The sequence below is a fragment of the Coregonus lavaretus genome (assembly GCF_964263955.1).
Source record: "Coregonus lavaretus genome assembly, chromosome: 1".
In the NCBI taxonomy this organism is placed as follows: Eukaryota; Metazoa; Chordata; class Actinopteri; order Salmoniformes; family Salmonidae; genus Coregonus; species Coregonus lavaretus.
Genome location: NC_139988.1, coordinates 1,845,770 through 1,866,512, shown reverse-complemented (window position 1 = coordinate 1,866,512; position 20,743 = coordinate 1,845,770). Strand labels below are relative to the sequence as shown.

The window sequence follows — 20,743 nt, the reverse complement described above, 5'->3', positions numbered from 1 at the left end:
CAAAGCCTATTCCCCCTAAGGAGACTGAAAAGATTTGGCATGTGTCCTCAGATCCTCAAAAAGTTATACAGCTGCATCGTCGAGAGCATCCTGACTGGTTGCATCGCTGCCTGGTATGGCAACTGCTCGGCCTTCGACCACAAGGCACTACAGAGGGTAGTGCGTACGGCCCAGTACATCACTGGGGCCAAGCTTCTTGCCATCCAGGACCTCTATACCAGGCGGTGTCAGAGGAAGGCCCTAAAAATTGTCAAAGACTCCAGCCACCCTAGTCAGACTGTTCTCTCTGCTACCACACGGCAAGCGGTACCGGAGCGCCAAGTCTAGGTCCAAAAGGCTTCTTAACAGCTTCTACCCCCAAGCCATAAGACTCCTGAACAGCTAATCAAATGGCTACCCGGATTATTTGCATTGTACCCCTGATCCCCTCTTTTACGCTGCTGCTACTCTCTGTTTATTATCTATGCAGTCACTTTACCTCTACATATTACCTGATTTACCTCGACTAATGTGCCCCTGCACATGGACTCTGTACCGGTACCCCTTGTATTTAGCCTCGCTACTGTTATTTTACTGCTGCTCTTTAATTATGTTATTTTTCTATTTTTATTCTTTTTTTATTTTTTACTTATCACTTATTTGTCTTAAAACTGCATTGTTTGTGCTTGTAAGTAAACATTTTACTGTAAGGTCTACAACTGTTGTATTCGGCGCATGTAACGAATAACATTTGATTGGATTGGATTTGATCTTAGAGACGGCGAGTTTGTAGATCTGAATAAACCATATGTACCTGATCTTAGAGACTGTGAGGTTGTAGATCTGAATACACCATATGTACCTGATCTTAGAGACTGTGAGGTTGTAGATCTGAATAAACCATATGTACCTGATCTTAGAGACGGTGAGGTTGTAGATCTGAATAAACCATACATACCTGATCTTAGAGACGGTGAGGTTGTAGATCTGAATGTACTGAACTATTTCATCCAACAGCCGGTCTGTCATCTGCTCAAAGTCAGCAAACGTGTCATTCTGTGGGTAACACAACAAAAGTCAGACCTAAAGTTCTACAGACAGAGAGACCGACAGACAGACAAGGACACAGCATTGTTTACTGCACTTGCATAAGAGGATACAGACGAAACTGCAATCCAATGACACAATACTGCACACCCATGAGACGAAATTAAAACAAATTCCTATTAACCATCCATTGTTGATTGTCATACATAATGTCCCATAACAATGTGAAGTGAAGAGGCAGATGAGGTAGTGTTGGTTTGTTTAGGTGTCCCATAATGAGGTAGTGTTGGTTGGTTGGTTTAGGTGTCCCATAATGAGGTCGTGTTGGTTGGTTTAGGTGTCTCATAATGAGGTAGTGTTGGTTGGTTTAGGTGTCTCATAATGAGGTAGTGTTGGTTGGTTTAGGTGTCTCATAATGAGGTAGTGTTGGTTGGTTGGTTTAGGTGTCCCATAATGAGGTAGTGTTGATTGGTTTAGGTGTCCCATAATGAGGTCGTGTTGGTTGGTTTAGGTGTCTCATAATGTGGTAGTGTTGGTTGGTTGGTTTAGGTGTCTCATAATATGGTAGTGTTGGTTGGTTGGTTTAGGTGTCCCATAATGAGGTAGTCTTGGTTGGTTGGTTTAGGTGTCCCATAATGAGGTAGTGTTGGTTGGTTGGTTTAGGTGTCCCATAATGAGGTAGTGTTGGTTGGTTGGTTTAGGTGTCCCATAATGAGGTAGTGTTGGTTGGTTTAGGTGTCCCATAATGAGGTAGTGTTGTTTGGTTTAGGTGTCTCATAATGAGGTAGTGTTGGTTGGTTTAGGTGTCTCATAATGAGGTAGTGTTGGTTGGTTTAGGTGTTCCATAATGAGGTAGTGTTGATTGGTTTAGGTGTCCCATAATGAGGTAGTGTTGGTTGGTTTAGGTGTCTCAAAATGAGGTAGTGTTGGTTGGTTGGTTTAGGTGTCCCATAATGAGGTAGTGTTGATCGGTTTAGGTGTCTCATAATGTGGTAGTGTTGGTTGGTTGGTTTAGGTGTCCCATAATGAAGTAGTGTTGGTTGGTTTAGGTGTCTCATAATGTGGTAGTGTTGGTTGGTTGGTTTAGGTGTCCCATAATGAGGTAGTGTTGGTTGGTTTAGGTGTCCCATAATGAGGTAGTGTTGTTTGGTTTAGGTGTCTCATAATGAGGTAGTGTTGGTTGGTTTAGGTGTCTCATAATGAGGTAGTGTTGGTTGGTTTAGGTGTCTCATAATGAGGTAGTGTTGGCTGGTTGGTTTAGGTGTTCCATAATGAGGTAGTGTTGATTGGTTTAGGTGTCCCATAATGAGGTAGTGTTGGTTGGTTTAGGTGTCTCAAAATGAGGTAGTGTTGGTTGGTTGGTTTAGGTGTCCCATAATGAGGTAGTGTTGATTGGTTTAGGTGTCTCATAATGTGGTAGTGTTGGTTGGTTGGTTTAGGTGTCCCATAATGAAGTAGTGTTGGTTGGTTTAGGTGTCCCATAATGTGGTAGTGTTGGTTGGTTGGTTTAGGTGTCCCATAATGAAGTAGTGTTGGTTGGTTTAGGTGTCCCATAATGAGGTAGTGTTGGTTGGTTGGTTTAGGTGTCCCATAATGAGGTAGTGTTGGTTGGTTTAGGTGTCCCATAATGAGGTAGTGTTGGTTGGTTTAGGTGTCCCATAATGAGGTAGTGTTGGTTGGTTTAGGTGTCTCATAATGTGGTAGTGTTGGTTGGTTTAGGTGTCCCATAATGAGGTAGTGTTGGTTGGTTTAGGTGTCCCATAATGAGGTAGTGTTGGTTGGTTTAGGTGTCTCATAATGAGGTAGTGGTGGTTGGTTTAGGTGTCCCATAATGAGGTAGTGTTGGCTGGTTTAGGTGTCCCATAATGAGGTAGTGTTGGCTGGTTTAGGTGTCCCACAATGAGGTAGTGGTGGTTGGTTTAGGTGTCCCATAATGAGGTCGTATTGGTTGGTTTAGGTGTCCCATAATGAGGTCGTGTTGGTTGGTTTAGGTGTCCCATAATGAGGTCGTGTTGGTTGGTTTAGATGTCCCATAATGAGGTCGTGTTGGTTGGTTTAGGTGTCCCATAATGAGGTCGTGTTGGTTGGTTTAGGTGTCCCATAATGAGGTAGTGTTGGTTGGTTTAGGTGTCCCATAATGAGGTCGTGTTGGTTGGTTTAGGTGTCCCATAATGAGGTCGTGTTGGTTGGTTTAGGTGTCCCATAATGAGGTAGTGTTGGATGGTTTAGGTGTCCCATAATGAGGTCGTGTTGGATGGTTTAGGTGTCCCATAATGAGGTAGTGTTGGTTGGTTTAGTTGTCCCATAATGAGGTAGTGTTGGATGGTTTAGGTGTCCCATAATGAGGTCGTGTTGGATGGTTTAGGTGTCCCATAATGAGGTAGTGTTGGTTGGTTTAGGTGTCCCATAATGAGGTAGTGTTGGATGGTTTAGGTGTGGTACATTATGGTTAGTTACCTGGTTGCGTTCTGACATGAGGAAGTCTATCCTAGTTCCAGGTAGGCCCAGCTCCAGGTAGGTCTTCACCAGACGCAGGTCTGCACTGTTACCTGGAAGATGCAGAATGAAGGAACACCCAAGATATTTCACATTAGACCTGGGTTCAAATACCGTTTGAAATCGTTCAAATACAATGAGCAATGCATTAACCTGTCTGGAACGCCACTGATGGGGCTTTACTATTGGTTCCATTGCCAAGGCAAACTCGATCAAGCCCAGCTAACGTATTTGAAATTACTTCAATAGTATTTGAACCCAGGTCGGTTTTCAATATATTTGACCACAAGATGTGCTGTGCCCAAACAACAGAGCAGATAAAAAGATGGGACAAATTATGGGACTAAATGGATAAAGTCTAGTTACCATCGAGGCCGTGGACACAGACGATGAGGTGGATCCCCTGGTCAGAGTTCTCATCCTCCTCCAGGCTAAAGTAAGGAACATTGGAGGCCAGGTCTCCCACCTCACTATACAGGAAGCCTGGTAGTCTCAGCTGCTTCAACTCCTCTTTGGCCACAACAAAACTACACCATGAGGATAAGGAAGGGAGACATTTTATTTATTTGCCTGCCCAGGCACATATACAGAAATGTTGCTTAATAAAATAGGCTATTATGATAATAATAATAATAATAATACTGTACACTGATGACATACACTGAGTGTACAAAACATTAAGAACACCTGCTCTTTCCATGACATACTGACCAGGTGAATCCAGGTGAAAGCTATGATCCCAGGTTAAAGAAGGATTTTTAAGCCTTGAGACAATTGAGAGATGGATTGTGAATGTGTGCCATTCAGAGGGTGAATTGGCAAGACAAAAGACTGAAGTGCCTTTGAATGGGGTATGGTAGTAGGTGCCAGGCGCACTGGTTTGTGTGAAGAACTGCAATGCTGCTGGGTTTTTCATGCTCAACAGTTTCCTGTGTGTATCAAGATTGGTCCACCACCCAAAGGACATCCAGCCAACTTGACACAACTGTGGGAAGCACTGGAGTCAACATGGGCCAGCATCCCTGTGGAACGCTTTCGACACCTTGTAGAGTCCATGCCCCGACAAATTGAGGCTGTTCTAAGGGCAAAAGGTGGGGTGCAACTCAATATTAGGAAGGTGTCCCTAATGTTTTGTATACTGTATATGCCATATAGCAGATGATTTTATCCAAATTGACTTACAGTCATGCATGCATACATTTTACATATGGGTGGTCCCAACGGGAATTGAACCTACGACCCTTGGCATTGCAAGTGCCATTTTCTACAGACTGAGCCACACAGGACCACATTCATGTGCAAATGGTGCATTGTCCCTGTCAAATCAACCTAATACAGTAAAGTTAACAGAGCGACATTTCTCTAGCTAAGGTGTAAGACAAAACCATTAAAGAAGCAGAAATGAAATGGTTGAGCAAGGTGTGAACTGTAGTACATGAGATAACTAGACAGTGGACTCACGCTTTCATCTGTGGTGTGGGGGCGCTGTCATACCAGCGCAGGCTGTTGGAGGTGAGGGTGGTGGAGGGGGTAGGGACTGGAGGTCTCCCCTGGGAAGAGCTCCCTGAGCTGGGGGCCAGGGGGGAGCAGACAGGGGCACCGTAGCCTGGAGGAACACCCCTTGGCTCTTGAACATGCTCCAGTCCCAACTGTTCAAACAACAGACTCCTCCCTACCGCCCCTCCATCCCCTCCATCCCCCTCTTCCTCCTCCTCCTCGTCAACGACCCCGTTCAGGAACGCCAAGCCGTCTCCTTCCTCGTAGAAGCCGTTCTCTATCATCTCGCTGTCCTCTTCCTCCTCTTCCTCTACAGGCGGCCCCGGCCCCGCTCCGGACAGTATCCCCAGGGTGATAGCTGACATCTCTACAGGGCTGATCTCTGAGACGTCTGTGCTGGAGCGCGAGCCAAAGTAGTTTTCTACCAGTCCCTTCTTGACCAGGTCACTGCTGCTGGCGGTGGAGTTAGAGGAGGGGCAGGAGGCTGTCTGGGGCTCACTACGGGGGGCACCTGGACCCCCTACGGCCCCCTCAGAGGCACCTGTTAACAACCTGGGGTCAGTGTTAAGGGTTGACTCAGAGGTTGAGGAAAAAGTCCTAGGAGGCAGATATTGAGAACCAGAACCCCCACCAGCAGTGGTGTTGAGACCCATCCCAGGGTCGGGGTGTGTTTGGCTGGGTACGGAGCAGCGTGTTGGGACTGATGGTGGTGGTTCTCCAGAGAACACCAGGCTCTGTTGCTCCTGTACCAGAACACTGGACTTCCTCCTTCCCCCTGGTGGCCCCTCGGACTCCCCTCCTCCTACCCCGCTGGAGCCCCTGGACACAGACGTACCCCCCTCCCCTTCGTCATCCGAGGGCAACGAGTTGATGGAGGTGAGGGAAGACTGGACGCCGCTGACCGCACTGACTGTGCTCTCCGGGTTGAGGCCCTCTCCAGCCCCCATGCTGCCCTTGTGGACAGAGGTGGGCTGGACGGACCGGGGAGCAGGACTGAGTAGGGGCCGTTCGGTCTGCTGGGGGCCCAACTCTGTCTCAGGGGCCCCAGCCAGCCCTACGCCCCCACCCTGGGTTGCCAGCTGGGTAGCGAAGGAGCTGGGCTCGCTCTCGATACCCGAGTCGGAGAGGCGGGAGGAGGCACTGGGGACTCCAGCACCCCCGTCTGGTGGGAGCCTGACACAATCACCTTTCACCTGCTGTAGAAGCACCAGACCTGGCCTCTGACTAACCTCTGCCATTACCTCTTTACTCCCAGGCCTGCCAGACCCCTCAGACCTCAAGTCTCCCATAGCGGGGTGTTTAGAGTCGGACATACACAGGTCTGTCTGGGTGATTTCTGGGATATCTCTATTTGAGGTCCCATCCCCATCCGTCCGACATGGCAGGAGAACTGTCACTTTGTCTCCCTGGTACGGGTCCTTGTCACTGGGTTGGACCTCGATGTGCCTGAGCCCAGTAGCGGTAGAACCAGGCGTGTAGTGATGAGGCAGCGTCTGGCTGCAGTGGTCCACCACAGAATGTCTGTCCATTACTTGGTTATGATCTGTGGTGGCTAATCCAGCTACAGCTCCAGGACCAGCCTGGGCCGGCTTGTTCGGTGTGTCCAAACTCACCAAGGCTGTGAAGTAACCTTTCTGACCAGCCACGCCGCTAGCCACTAGGACGTCATCCTCAAGGAGAGAGTCAAAATGAAGAACAGCATTAGCCTGTCCAGCGGCTGTGGTGGTTGTAGCACCAGGCTCAGGAAAAGATCTGGAGATCCTAGTCCTTATGTCAGTGTTGCAGTCTCCCCCAGTCACCCCCACCCCCAGCAAGGCATCTCTCTCCCCCCTCTCCCTCTCCTCCCTCTCCTCCCTCTGCTGCTTCAGCCCAGCCTCTCCCTGTCCCTGGGCCTCTCTGTCCTGGTCAGCTTCTCTGTGTGTTAGCTGTGAAGGGTTGGCTGAGTTAGCAACCTTCCCCAGGTTCTTATAGCCCACCAGAACCACAGAGTCCTTGGATCCCTGCCTGATTAGCTTCTTGGCGTTCTCCCTCTCAGTCTTGCTGTTCTTCTTCAGTTTCACCGACTTGCCTTTAATACAAAGAAAAAGGATGTGATTTATTTCTAAGTGGTTTTATCAAAAACCCAACGTGCTTCAGATTAACTGATAAAACAGATCAATAAAACATCATGGTTCCCACTCTATTCAAGGAAGCATTGTCAAGGATTTGTCCGACATATTTACCAAGACATATAAAGCGAGACAGTACTCACTGGGGGCAAAACACACAATAACTATAATATCAACGTCTAGCGTAGTAACTATGATAGCAACTATTCATATGAATAACAACAACACACCTTTGGACTTGGGCAGGTCTGGGCAGTCATCGGGCCAGGTTGTGTCCATCATGGTTGGGGGCCGAGGCTCCAGGATGGGGCTGGGGAAGGAGGCTGCGGCAGCTGCAGTGGAGGAGGATGAGCTGGCCTTAGAGTTCCCAGAGGACGTGGAGCCACTCCGGGGGTTATGCAAGCCCAGCCACGGCCCGTCACGATCTGAAGCAGGGGAAACCAGAGTACGGAGAACATCCAGAATTGATTAGGTGAAATGGTGCTGCCACAGTAAACTGAATCAACAGACAGAATATATAGACGGTAAACATAACAGACTAAATATATTCATTACACACATTTCCCTGTAGCCACTTTCCAGTCTTATTTCAAATGTTCAAGGCACTTGGATGAACAAGTTACTGTGATGGTATGAATCATATTTCAAAGTGTAAGCGTGAATGTGATTTTCCCTGATTAATCCCAAATTCCTGTTTTTATAACATAACCCTCTATACATACATTATGACCTAGCCCCAAAACAATACTTACTTTCCTGACCTTTCTAAATTGAAGTGATCGCATCCCTGTGTAAGAGTAGGATTTTAAATAGCAGAAGTGTCTCTCTAACGGACTGCCCTGTTACACATACAGATATAGAAACAGAATCTATTTCATTCTATTTCTATTGTGTAGCTGACCTTCCGTGATGGAGTCCAGGTATCTGTCCTCGAAGATGATTGGCAGGGAGCTGATGTCCCCGTCCAGGTCGGCACACGCAACAGGAAGTGGTGGTAGAGACAGGAAGTAGGAGGAGCTCTTGATGGCTGTGGTCATCTGCTGGTGGCTGTGAGCACTGATGGAGGAGGGGAGAGAGGGGAGACGTGAGGAGGGGAGACGTGAGGAGGGGAGAGAGGGGAGACGTGAGTAGGGGAGAGAGGGGAGACGTGAGGAGGGGAGAGAGGGGAGACGTGAGGAGGGGAGAGGGGAGACGTGTGGAGGGGAGAGAGGGGAGACGTGAGGAGGGGAGAGAGGGGAAACGTGAGGAGGGGAGAGAGGGGAGACGTGTGGAGGGGAGAGAGGGGAGACGTGAGGAGGAGAGAGGGGAGAGGGGGGAGACATGAGGAGGGGAGAGAGGGGAGACGGAGGAGGGGAGAGAGGGGAGACGGAGGAGGGGAGAGAGGGGAGATGTGAGGAGGTGAGACATGAGGAGGGGAGAGAGGGGAGACGGAGGAGGGGAGAGAGGGGAGACGGAGTAGGGGAGAGAGGGGAGATGGAGGAGGGGAGAGAGGGGAGACGTGAGGAGGGGAGAGAGGGGAGACGGAGTAGGGGAGAGAGGGGAGATGGAGGAGGGGAGAGAGGGGAGACGTGAGGAGGGGAGAGAGGGGAGACGTGAGGAGTGGAGAGAGGGGAGACGTGAGGAGGGGAGAGGGGAGACGGAGGAGGGGAGACGTGAGGAGGGTAGAGGGGAGACGGAGGAGGGGAGAGAGGGGAGACGGAGGAGGGGAGAGAGGGGAGACGGAGGAGGGGAGACGTAGGAGGGGAGAGGGGAGAGGGGAGACGGAGGAGGGGAGAGAGGGGAGACAGAGGAGGGGAGACGTGAGGGGGGGAGAGAGGGGAGACGTGAGGAGGGGAGACGTGAGGAGGGGAGAGAGGGGAGACGTGAGGAGGGGAGAGAGGGGAGACGTGAGGAGGGGAGAGAGGGGAGACAGAGGAGGGGAGAGAGGGGAGACGTGAGGAGGGGAGACGTGAGGAGGGGAGAGAGGGGAGACAGAGGAGGGGAGAGACGGGAGGCGTAGGAGGGGAGAGACGGGAGACGGAGGAGGGGAGAGAGAGGAGACGGAAGAGGGGAGACAGAGCAGGTGAGCGACGGGAGACATGAGGAGGGGAGAGGGGTAGACGGAGGAGGGGAGAGAGAGGAGACGGAGGAGGGGAGAGGGGTAGACGGAGGAGGGGAGAGAGGAGACGGAGGAGGGGAGACGGAGGAGGGGAGAGAGGGGAGACGTGAGGAGGGGAGAGAGGGGAGACGGAGGAGGGGAGAGAGGGGAGACGGAGGAGGGGAGAGAGGGGAGACGGAGGAGGGGAGACGTGAGGAGGGGAGAGAGGGGAGACGTGAGGAGGGGAGAGAGGGGAGACGTGAGGAGGGGAGAGAGGGGAGACGGAGGAGGGAAAAATAAAACAGTAATAATCTTCACTTTCTGTTGTTGTGAATTGGTGGTTAATTCATCTTATAAATACACACAAACATAGAAACAGACAGATGGAGGCAGACAGACAAACAGACAGACAGAGACACACACACAAGGAAGACGTGCTTCTAGTTTGTCTTACTGTAGTTCCTGATAGGCCAGGGCCGTTTGTCTCGGGTGTTCCAGACAAAAGAAAGCCTCTGCAAATCTCCGCACCTGAAATGAGAAGAGCAAGAGACCAGAATGAGAACAGATTAATTCCCAATCATCAGAACGCTGACACTGGACTATGCTTTCTCAAATCAAATCAAATTGTATTGGCCACATACGCCGAATACAACAGGTGCAGTACAGTGAAATGCTTACTAACAGCCCTTAACCAACAGTGCATTTATTTTAAATAAAAAAGTAGAATAAAACAACAAAAAAGTGTTGAGAAAAAAAGAGCAGAAGTAAAATAAAATAACAGTAGGGAGGCTATATATACAGGGGGGTACCGGTGCAGAGTCAATGTGCGGGGGCACCGGCTAGTTGAGGTAGTTGAAGTAATATGTACATGTGGGTAGAGTTAAAGTGACTATGCATAAATAATTAACAGAGTAGCAGCAGCGTAAAAAGATGGGGTGGGGGGGGCAGTGCAAATAGTCCGGGTAGCCATGATTAGCTATTCAGGAGTCTTACGGCTTGGGGGTAGAAGCTGTTGAGAAGTCTTTTGGACCTAGACTTGGCACTCCGGTACCGCTTGCCGTGCGGTAGCAGAGAGAACAGTCTATGACTAGGGTGGCTGGAGTCTTTGACAATTTTGAGGGCCTTCCTCTGACACCGCCTGGTATAGAGGTCCTGGATGGCAGGAAGCTTGGCCCCAGTGATGTACTGGGCTGTACGCACTACCCTCTGTAGTGCCTTGCGGTCGGAGGCCAAGCAGTTGCCATACCAGGCGGTGATGCAACCAGTCAGGATGCTCTCGATGGTGCAGCTGTATAATTTTTTGAGGATCTGAGGACCCATGCCAAATCTTTTCAGTCTCCTTGCTTTACTGACAAAACGTACAGTATGATCAATTCCACTGCTATTGAAATGAGAGAACAGGATATAATTGAAAGCTTGTGTTGTTTATCAGGACAACATATAAAATCTGGAAAATTACAACATTGGTTTGGGGGTAGGACAATTTCAATGAATGCAGGAAATCCTGATTAACCAGGAAAAATCCCCTTCCACTCACTCAGTGTGAGGTGCTCCATGGCCAGCAGGGTTAGTAGGGTTAGTGTGATGCTCCATGGCCAGCAGGGTTAAGGTTAGTAGGGTTAGTGTGATGCTCCATGGCCAGCAGGGTTAGTAGGGTTAGTGTGATGCTCCATGGCCAGCAGGGTTAGTAGGGTTAGTGTGATGCTCCATGGCCAGCAGGGTTAGTAGGGTTAGTGTGATGCTCCATGGCCAGCAAGGTTAGTAGGGTTAGTGTGATGCTCCATGGCCAGCAGGGTTAGTAGGGTTAGTGTGATGCTCCATGGCCAGCAGGGTTAGTAGGGTTAGTGTGATGCTCCATGGCCAGCAGGGTTAGTAGGGTTAGTAGGGTTAGTGTGATGCTCCATGGCCAGCAGGGTTAGTAGGGTTAGTGTGATGCTCCATGGCCAGCAGGGTTAGTAGGGTTAGTGTGATGCTCCATGGCCATCAGGGTTAGTAGGGTTAGTGTGATGCTCCATGGCCAGCAGGGTTAGTAGGGTTAGTGTGATGCTCCATGGCCAGCAGGGTTAGTAGGGTTAGTGTGATGCTCCATGGCCAGCAGGGTTAGGGTTAGTGGTGCTAGGGGGGAAGTGATCCTACTCTACTCACTCTGAGTGTGTGATGCTCCATGGCCAGCAGGGCAGCAACATTCTCCTGCAGTGAGACCACCTCCAGGAACTGACCCCACAGCGCCATGAGGAGGGAACACAGCTGGGCCAGGTTCATATTGACCAGCTCTGCCAGCTCATCCGGGCTCTCCGCCCTCTGCTGTGGGAGAGAGGGGGACATGGATCAGCCCAGTACAGACACCAGGGGGCGCCACAGAGACAAGGTAAAACACAAACAGGCCCTGTTCCAGTACTTCCTTGTATCTGCCCAGTACAGACACCAGGGGGCGCCACAGAGACAAGGTAAAACACAAACAGGCCCTGTTCCAATACTTCCTTGTATCTATTTGATTTCAAATCCAATCATACTCAATGAAGACCTTCATCCAGGAGTCCAGGACTAGGCTTTAATCTGGGTCAGGGAGACCTGCCATAGTGTTGCAAGTGATTAGTGCAGTAAGTAGCTCTATCGACTTAACTATGAAAAGGGATCGGCCAGTGAGCTGATTGCAGAAACAAATATCGTACCTTGACTTGATCACAGAGCTCAGTGAGACGGTTCTCTACATCTAGTTTCTCTGGAGAACAAAACAAAGATCATTAAAAGAGATCCTTTTTTCTTGTCAATTCCACGATCATATAAAGATCTGTTGTTTCAGTCGAGCCTGAAAGGCTTGAAAATCAACGGTATCATTAGACATAGGAGTTAATCAGATGGATGACGAGAGGACAAGAAGATTGGAGAGAGAGAGAGAGAGAGAGAGAGAGAGAGAGAGAGAGAGAGAGAGAGAGAGAGAGAGAGAGAGAGAGAGAGAAAGAGAGAGAAAGAGAGAGAAAGAGAGAGAGAGAGAGACATGGCCACCGGAGATATGACTGACAGAAAAGGACTTTAAGAAGAAGGCCCCCCTGTGGAGAGAAAGGAGTGTTTGAATAGACAACAGACAGATGACTATGATAGGCACTGGGCTCTAGTACTCATTGTGACTGAAAGACTGAAGGATTGAAGCACAGAGAAAGATGACCAGGTGTGTGAGGAAAAAAGAAAATAACCTAAAAGAGGAGAAACCAAAGAAACCAAACAGAAAAAGAAAAGCTATGAAGAAGCAGGATGAATTGAGGGTAGAGGGTAGGAGGGTAGGGTTCAGGTAGGGGGACATACCTATGAAGACGTCTCTTTGGTCTGGAGGGAAGGGTCTTCTGAGTACTCTCTCATAAAGGACTTGCATGCTGGGCTTGGCTAGTAGGAGTGATTGGCACATATACAAGGGCATGTTTAACCTTGCTTTTGTTGTTACTATGCCCTCTAAGGCTAGAATGGATTAATAAGTCTTATCATGTTTAGGATTAAAAGTTTGTTGTGACTGTGACTAACTGTGTGTGAAGCACCAGACCAAAGCTAGTTGTAGGGTGAAGAGTTTATGTTATGTGTGGAGTTGTGAAGTTATACATGCAGCTGGTTTTAGTTGTTTAGGTGTTTTAAAGGGACAGTACGAGATTCTGGCAATAGTGCCCTTTATCTACTTCCCAAGAGTCAGATGAACTGATGGAAACCATTTGTATGCATCTGTTAACCATCTATAACTTCCTTTATACTGCACGCAGAGACATAAAAATGGTCTCGAGTTCATTCGACTCTGGGTAAGTAGAAAACAGCTTAAAATGGCCAGATCTTGCACCATATCCCTTTAAAAACACCTAAACATCAACACCACCAACAATCTCCTACTATCCCTTTAAAGTTCAGGACCATAAGAGGTGGCGCGTCAAAGCCAGAGCCTACTGCCTACAGACCAATACCTTACAGGGCAGGGCATAGTTGTTCCCTAGGTTACAATGTAAAGGGTTAGAATAACCTAAAAGCTCAGTGGTCTTACATCAGTTCCAGTTAGCGGTGAATATGATTAGATGTGTGACCCACCGCCAGGACACTACTGCAGTAAGTCAGTACTCCAAGTGGGAAAGGTGAGCGAGCGGTGAATATGATTAGATATGTGACCCACCGCCAGGACACTACTGCAGTAAGTCAGTACTCCAAGTGGGAAAGGTGAGCAAGTGACCTACTACCATCATGTTCATCCTTTTGTTTTAGGGGGCAGGGAGCAAACGATGACATGCAAATACTAATGATAAACAACACAGCCAGTTCACCAACACAATGTAACATACAGTAACATACATCATACTCATTCTAGATACAGATACTGTGATAAACAACACAGAAATGTAACATGAATCATACTCATTCTAGATACAGATATTATTAAAAGTAAAAGAGAGAAGAACACAATATTAAACAGAGCGTTATAACAGAAAGGTCTGGTAGTAGCAGGCTAGATCTTTGTGTGTGTGTTTCTGGATCATGTTGGGGTTTAATACATAGCCTAATCTCCCTGAATGATCTCACTGGGTATCAGTGCTCTCTAAATCAAATCAATCAACTCAAGCCCTGCAGTCAAATCAAGCAGCAGGTCCAGCTTAGTAAAGTCTGAGGTAATATATGGAGTATACAGGAATGACCCAGTATGTCACCGCAACAGATCCATTACATCTGTACAGCATCAAGATCACCAGTGTCCTGGAGTTTCTTTACATTTCAGTTTGAGTTCATACTATTTTTCTCCATGCACCTGGTTATTTACATTTACATTTTAGTCATTTAGCAGACGCTCTTATCCAGAGCGACTTACAGTTAGTGAGTGCATACATTTTTCATACTGGCCTCCCGTGGGAATCGAACCCACAACCCTGGCATGGCAAGCGCCATGCTCTACCAACTGAGCTACAGGAGGCCTATGTGACAGGTGTGCGAGTTAGACTGTTTCTAGTGTCAGAGAGCCTGTGTTACCATGGTGTGGAGTAGTGTAGGCCTACCTAGCTCCATGCGGTGTGAGGAGGGCAGGTCCTTGCTGACGGAGGTAAAGTAACCAAACAGGCCCTGGTAGGCCAGCAGCAGGCTGGCACAGAGACTGTGGTGAAGGCTGAATGCATGCTGCAGACATTGGTCTGAAACCAGGAATGTCCTGCCCTGAAGGGAGGGAGAAACACAGGGTGTTAATATCAGGTCATAACAGGTTATAACATGTCACAGACGCTGTGACACACACACACACACACACACACACACACACACACACACACACACACACACACACACACACACACACACACACACACACACACACACACACACACACAGAGTTAAGACAAGGTCACAATGAAGAGAAAGGATTACTTAATGCATTCCTTTATGGTTTACTAATGGCTGCTTTGTTAACTTCAAATCGATGATTACCCTTTTAACCTATGATACTACTATGCTGCTTTGCCTACGCCAAGATCTGTCTTATCAGATCACATTCTCCGTCTGTTATGGGAAGAACTAGCTAGCTTGGTAAATACAAGCCTTTTCTACAAGCAGCACAAGCACACTAGGCTAGCTAACTTTTATATCTGGAGAAATCCCCAAATACATCACTCAAAGACAAGCATCTTATCAGGCCTGTCATTTGGCAAAACTCAACATATAAAATATGCATATAACCTTATCCCTTCCATTTATCGCCTGCAATTAATTTGATGTGCAATAAACTGTATGGTACCACTGACTGGAAAGCCATTACTAAGGAGGAGGCTGTTATGGAAGGATGAGAAGAGGTCGATGGATTTCACTGCTTTCTGAACTGTGGTGTGTGTGTGTGTGTGTGTGTGTGTGTGTGTGTGTGTGTGTGTGTGTGTGTGTGTGTGTGTGTGTGTGTGTGTGTGTGTGTGTGTGTGTGTGTGTGCTGAGCTTCCCCAGTAGGACTGGTAGCATGTATCTAAGAGTGATGAGGGGACTAAGCATTGCCTCTAGCGTTCCACTTCAGTGAGCCTGTTGCATTCAGGCATCAACCCATCTACCCTTCTCCATGTCCATGTTATCACCAACCAATTACTCCTAGGCCTCCAGCTAAAATCAAACATCTCTCACTAATGGCTTCTAGTAGCACTTCTTCTTCCCCATCTTATCGGTCAATAACCTCTCCTCCCACAACTTGCTTTCCTTCCTCAATCCCATCTTCTGCCCTGTACCTTACAGTCTTCAGAAAGCACAGCTTGTCCCTGGCTGCAGAACAGTCACTTAGATAAGTCATTAGCAGCAGACTAAGGGTTGAAAAATACAGAAATCACGGTTGGAAGATACCCGGAATTAGGAGTACTTATGTAAATAAGGTATTCCTGTTCTTTATTTTGTATAAATGTGCAAAAAGTTCTAAAAAGCTGTTTTTGCTTTGTCGTTGCAGGGTATTATGTGTAGATTGATGAGGAAAACAATTCATTTAATCCATTTTAGAATAAGGCCGTAACGTAACAATATGTGGAAAGAATAATGTTGCCCTTAAAGCATCAGACAAGCTCAATACATGGAGTTGATTTTATTAAAACACATAGGGTGTGTCTATATATGGAAAAATACACATTTCAGAACAGACGACTCTCGGTCGACCAAGATTGTTTTTAGTCGAGGACAGCCCTAAGGCTTAATCTATACTTACATCAGGAGACAGCTGTTTGACATAGCTGGTTCCAAACACCACATTCTCCAGGGCTGGGATGATGGAGTCTTTACTCTGCTGGGGGGCGTTGCGGTTCAGCCATGTACTCTTCACTGGCCGGGGGAAACTAGAAAAGACATACGGCCATTAAGGAAACAGGCCTTACTGGTCAACACGTTTCAGTTATACTGCACTGGAGACACAGTCTGAACTGTAGGTTGGAACAAAATATAGTGTAGTGATATGTTATCAGTGATGATATATCCAAATCTAACAACACTATAGTTAGTCCAAGTCAGTCCCAAGTCACACCCTATTCCCTATATAGTGTACTACTCTCGACCACTGATAAACATTGCGTGCACTACCTGATGAGGGGACGGTGCAGGGCGACCAGGGAGGTGTGGAAGGCCTTAGAGATGACTGACAGGGGGTGGGGGGTTGGGAGTGTGTGTGTGTGTTAGTGGGTGTGTGTGTGTTAGTGTGTGTGTGTGTGTGTGTTAGTGGGTGTGTGAGTGTGTGTTAGTGGGTGTGTGAGTGTGTGTGTGTGTGTGTGTGTGTGTTAGTGGGTGTGTCAGTGTGTGTTAGTGTGTGTGTGTATGTGTGTGTTAGTGGGTGTGTGTGTGTGTGTGTGTGTTAGTGGGTGTGTGAGTGTTAGTGGGTGTGTGAGTGTGTGTGTTAGTGGGTGTGTGAGTGTTAGTGGGTGTGTGTGTGTGTGTGTGTGTGTGTTAGTGGGTGTGTGTGTGTTAGTGGGTGTGTGTGTGTTAGTGGGTGTGTGAGTGTGTGTGTTAGTGGGTGTGTGAGTGTTAGTGGGTGTGTGTGTGTGTGTGTGTTAGTGGGTGTGTGTGTGTTAGTGGGTGTGTGTGTGTTAGTGGGTGTGTGAGTGTGTGTGTGAGTGGGTGTGTGAGTGTTAGTGTGTGTTACCTGATGAGTGGCTGGTGCAGGGCGACCAGGGATGCGTGGACGGCCATAGAGACGACAGACAGGTGGAAGTAGTCGAACATGATATTGATGTGTTGGTGGATGCCTCTGTTCAGGCTAAAGTGCAAGCGGAGGGACCGACTGCTGATGTTCTGCAGGGAGCTAAGCTCCTCGGGCCTAGTGGGAAAGAAGGGAGGAACGTTTTCAGAGAAATTCAAATCATACAATAGAAAAATGTATTCATATATAAATATAACGAATATAACAAACTGCATGCAATGTTTCCATCTAATGTATTGGAAAACATTTGGATATTGTATTAATAATCACCACAGAGGGGATAAACAAAGTTTAACTAAACTGACAAGACGGGCAAAGTACAGTAATTACACAGATAAGTCACAAGAACGATTCCACTCCTTGAAATGCCCTGCTGTACTGGACATGCCCACGCTATAAACACGCACCATCAAACGGGTCTAAAAATGGCAGGCAGGGTTTATTAAGGACACCATGACAGCGATTCAAAAACAATCTTTATCTAACAATAGCCAGACCTGGGTTAAAGTACTACTTGAAGAATTTCAAAAACTTTATCTGGGCGTGATTGAGCTTGCCTGGTGCAATAGTCGCAAACCTTCAACACCCATCCATCTGGCTTTCTAGGCAGGCTAAAGAAAACGCTTTAAGTACAGTAGCTAAGAGATTTCCGTGTAGCTCAGTTGGTAGAGCATGGCGTTTGCAACGCCAGGGTTGTGGGTTCGATTCCCACGAGGGGCCAGTATGAAAATGTATGCACTCACTAACTGTAAGTCGCTCTGGATAAGAGCGTCTGCTAAATGACTAAAATGTTTTTTAAAAATCTAATGGTGTTAGAATAAGATCTGATAACAGCATGAGTAGCAAAGTGTTTGGCCATGATGAAACGTACGAGAAGTCTCCATCTGTGAAGTACAACTCCAGGGAGAGCTGGAAGTCCATGTCATTGAGGGATTCTTCTACCTTAAGAGGGGCAGAAACAGACAGGGTAAACAATTATTACAGAGTGAAAAAACAGTGAGTGAGTGAGAATGAAAGTGAGCCTATTTCCCTTCTACAGAGGAACTGATTTCCACCATCACAACAACCCAAGAGCACCATTCGCTAGCATACTATGTAGTATGAAGCAATGTGCAGTACTGGGCATGCATTCGTAGTGGTACGTTAGTATGGAGGGAGAGAACTCAGAGGAAACACAAATCACTTCAGCCTGGAAAATACATATCAAGAGGCTCTCTTCCTATATCCATACCATCATACCACGTATTTATTTTAGAAGATGCAATTCTGAACAATATCCATGTGAGACATTAGGCTAAATTGGCTACACTAAGGCTAAATAAATCTGGGCTAAATAGCCTGCATCTAATTGGCCAATCATATGGAAAACTGCAGTGCAGCTCAAGCTCACTTAGTATGAAGCAATGTATGGGGCATTGTAAGTAGTATGCTAGTGTGGACATTTGAACATAGGCTAGCCAGAGCCTATTGCCCTCTTTAGCGGAACTGATTCTAACCATCACAACGACAACTTGGTCATTGGTCACGGTCTTAGCCTACAGTCTAGCTTCCTTGTCTTAGCCTACAGTCTAGCTTCCTTGTCTTAGCCTACAGTCTAGCTTCCTTGTCTTAGCCTACAGTCTAGCTTCCTTGTCTTAGCCTACAGTCTAGCTTCCTTGTCTTAGCCTACAGTCTAGCTTCCTTGTCTTAGCCTACAGTCTAGCTTCCTTGTCTTAGCCTACAGTCTAGCTTCCTTGTCTTAGCCTACAGTCTAGCTTCCTTGTCTTAGCCTACAGTCTAGCTTCCTTGTCTTAGCCTACAGTCTAGCTTCATTGTCTTAGCCTACAGTCTAGCTTCCTTGTCTTAGCCTACTGTCTAGCTTCCTTGTCTTAGGCTACAGTCTAGCTTCAATGTCTTAGCCTACAGTCTAGCTTCATTGTCTTAGCCTACAGTCTAGCTTCATTGTCTTAGCCTACAGTCTAGCTTCATTGTCTTAGCCTACAGTCTAGCTTCCTTGTCTTAGCCTACAGTCTAGCTTCCTTGTCTTAGCCTACAGTCTAGCTTCCTTGTCTTAGCCTACAGTCTAGCTTCCTTGTCTTAGCCTACAGTCTAGCTTCCTTGTCTTAGCCTACAGTCTAGCTTCCTTGTCTTAGGCTACAGTCTAGCTTCCTTGTCTTAGGCTACAGTCTAGCTTCCTTGTCTTAGCCTACAGTCTAGCTTCCTTGTCTTAGCCTACAGTCTAGCTTCCTTGTCTTAGCCTACAGTCTAGCTTCCTTGTCTTAGCCTACAGTCTAGCTTCCTTGTCTTAGCCTACAGTGTAACTTCCTTGTCTTAGCCTACAGTCTAGCTTCCTTGTCTTAGCCTACAGTCTAGCTTCCTTGTCTTAGGCTACAGTCTAGCTTCCTTGTCTTAGGCTACAGTCTAGCTTCCTTGTATTAGCCTACAGTGTAACTTCCTTACCTTCTTCTCATCCAGCAGCATCATGATTTTGAACACCAGCACATCATTGACCACCACCTCCTCGTTCTTATAGAGGATCTGGAAGGTCTTGCTGCAGATTACGTCATCGACCACAGCTGCAGGGAAGGCCAGATCAGAACCTGTAAAAGAGAAGAGATTTGTTTGAATGCAGTACACTTACATCAATACAGTAATACACAATGTCTGTATCAACATAACTGTGATTAACCGATATAGACCCAGTCTGAGAAAACCCAGGAGCTGTCATCATAAGCACTGGTCTTATTGTTGACCCAAAACACTGCTGAGACATCTCTTACAGTGGGAGGAGTCCAAAACACTGCTGAGACATCTCTTACAGTGGGAGGAGTCCAAAACATGGTGTTGTTGGCTGCTTCTATTTCTACATCAGTAGGTCAAGTCACGTGGGGGGTTAGGTTAGGTACTGGAGAGGAGTGGGGGGGTTAGGTTAGGTACTGGAGAGGAGTGGGGGGTTAGGTTAGGTACTGGAGAGGAGTGGGGGGTTAGGTTAGGTACTGGAGAGGAGTGGGGGGTTAGGTTAGGTACTGGAGAGGAGTGGGGGGTTAGGTTAGGTACTGGAGAGGAGTGGGGGGTTAGGTTAGGTACTGGAGAGGAGTGGGGGGTTAGGTTAGGTACTGGAGAGGAGTGGGGGGTTAGGTTAGGTACTGGAGAGGAGTGGGGGGTTAGGTTAGGTACTGGAGAGGAGTGGGGGGTTAGGTTAGGTACTGGAGAGGAGTGGGGGGTTAGGTTAGGTACTGGAGAGGAGTGGGGGGTTAGGTTAGGTACTGGAGAGGAGTGGGGGGTTAGGTTAGGTACTGGAGAGGAGTGGGGGGTTAGGTTAGGTACTGGAGAGGAGTGGGGGGTTAGGTTAGGTACTGGAGAGGAGTGGGGGGTTAGGTTAGGTACTGGAGAGGAGAGGGGGGGTTAGGTACTGGAGAGGAGTGGGGGATTAGGTTAGGTTAGGAGAGGGGGGGTTAGGTACTGGAGATGAGTGGGGGGGTTAGTTTAGGTACTGGAGAGGAGTGGGGGGTTAGGTTAGGTACTGGAGAGGAGTGGGGGATTAGGTTAGGTACTGGAGAGGAGTGGGGGGTTAGGTTAGGTACTGGAGAGGAGTGGGGGGTTAGGTTAGGTACTGGAGAGGAGAGGGGGGGTTAGGTTAGGTACTGGAGAGGAGAGGGGGGGGTTAGGTTAGGTACTGGAGAGGAGTGGGGGGTTAGGTACTGGAGAGGAGTGGGGGGTTAGGTTAGGTACTGGAGAGGAGTGGGGGGTTAGGTTAGGTACTGGAGAGGAGTGGGGGGTTAGGTTAGGTACTGGAGAGGAGTGGGGGGTTAGGTTAGGTACTGGAGAGGAGTGGGGGGTTAGGTTAGGTACTGAAGATGAGTGGGGGGTTTGGTTAGGTACTGGAGATGAGTGGGGGGGTTA

The 20,743-nt window shown here is 47.9% G+C and overlaps 1 protein-coding gene across 2 annotated transcripts in view; it reads right to left on the bottom strand.

Moving 5' to 3' along the window:
- The window catches only part of LOC311130056 (protein FAM135A-like), a 50,003-nt gene that overhangs the window by 8,325 nt on the left and 20,935 nt on the right, over positions 1-20,743 (bottom strand). The window contains exons 4-18 of one of the 2 annotated variants that reach the window (XM_084162694.1): positions 19,301-19,440; positions 17,733-17,803; positions 16,805-16,978; positions 15,881-16,007; positions 14,220-14,373; positions 12,508-12,585; positions 11,877-11,926; positions 11,350-11,508; positions 9,659-9,732; positions 8,029-8,183; positions 7,358-7,552; positions 4,984-7,087; positions 3,889-4,049; positions 3,484-3,575; positions 938-1,035 (exon numbers count right to left, since the gene is read on the bottom strand). In XM_084162694.1, coding sequence (XP_084018820.1) covers positions 938-1,035; positions 3,484-3,575; positions 3,889-4,049; positions 4,984-7,087; positions 7,358-7,552; positions 8,029-8,183; positions 9,659-9,732; positions 11,350-11,508; positions 11,877-11,926; positions 12,508-12,585; positions 14,220-14,373; positions 15,881-16,007; positions 16,805-16,978; positions 17,733-17,803; positions 19,301-19,440 — 3,832 coding nt within the window. The remainder of the gene's footprint in view (positions 1-937; positions 1,036-3,483; positions 3,576-3,888; positions 4,050-4,983; positions 7,088-7,357; positions 7,553-8,028; positions 8,184-9,658; positions 9,733-11,349; positions 11,509-11,876; positions 11,927-12,507; positions 12,586-14,219; positions 14,374-15,880; positions 16,008-16,804; positions 16,979-17,732; positions 17,804-19,300; positions 19,441-20,743) is intronic. The other variant, XM_084162695.1, reaches the window with a different exon arrangement.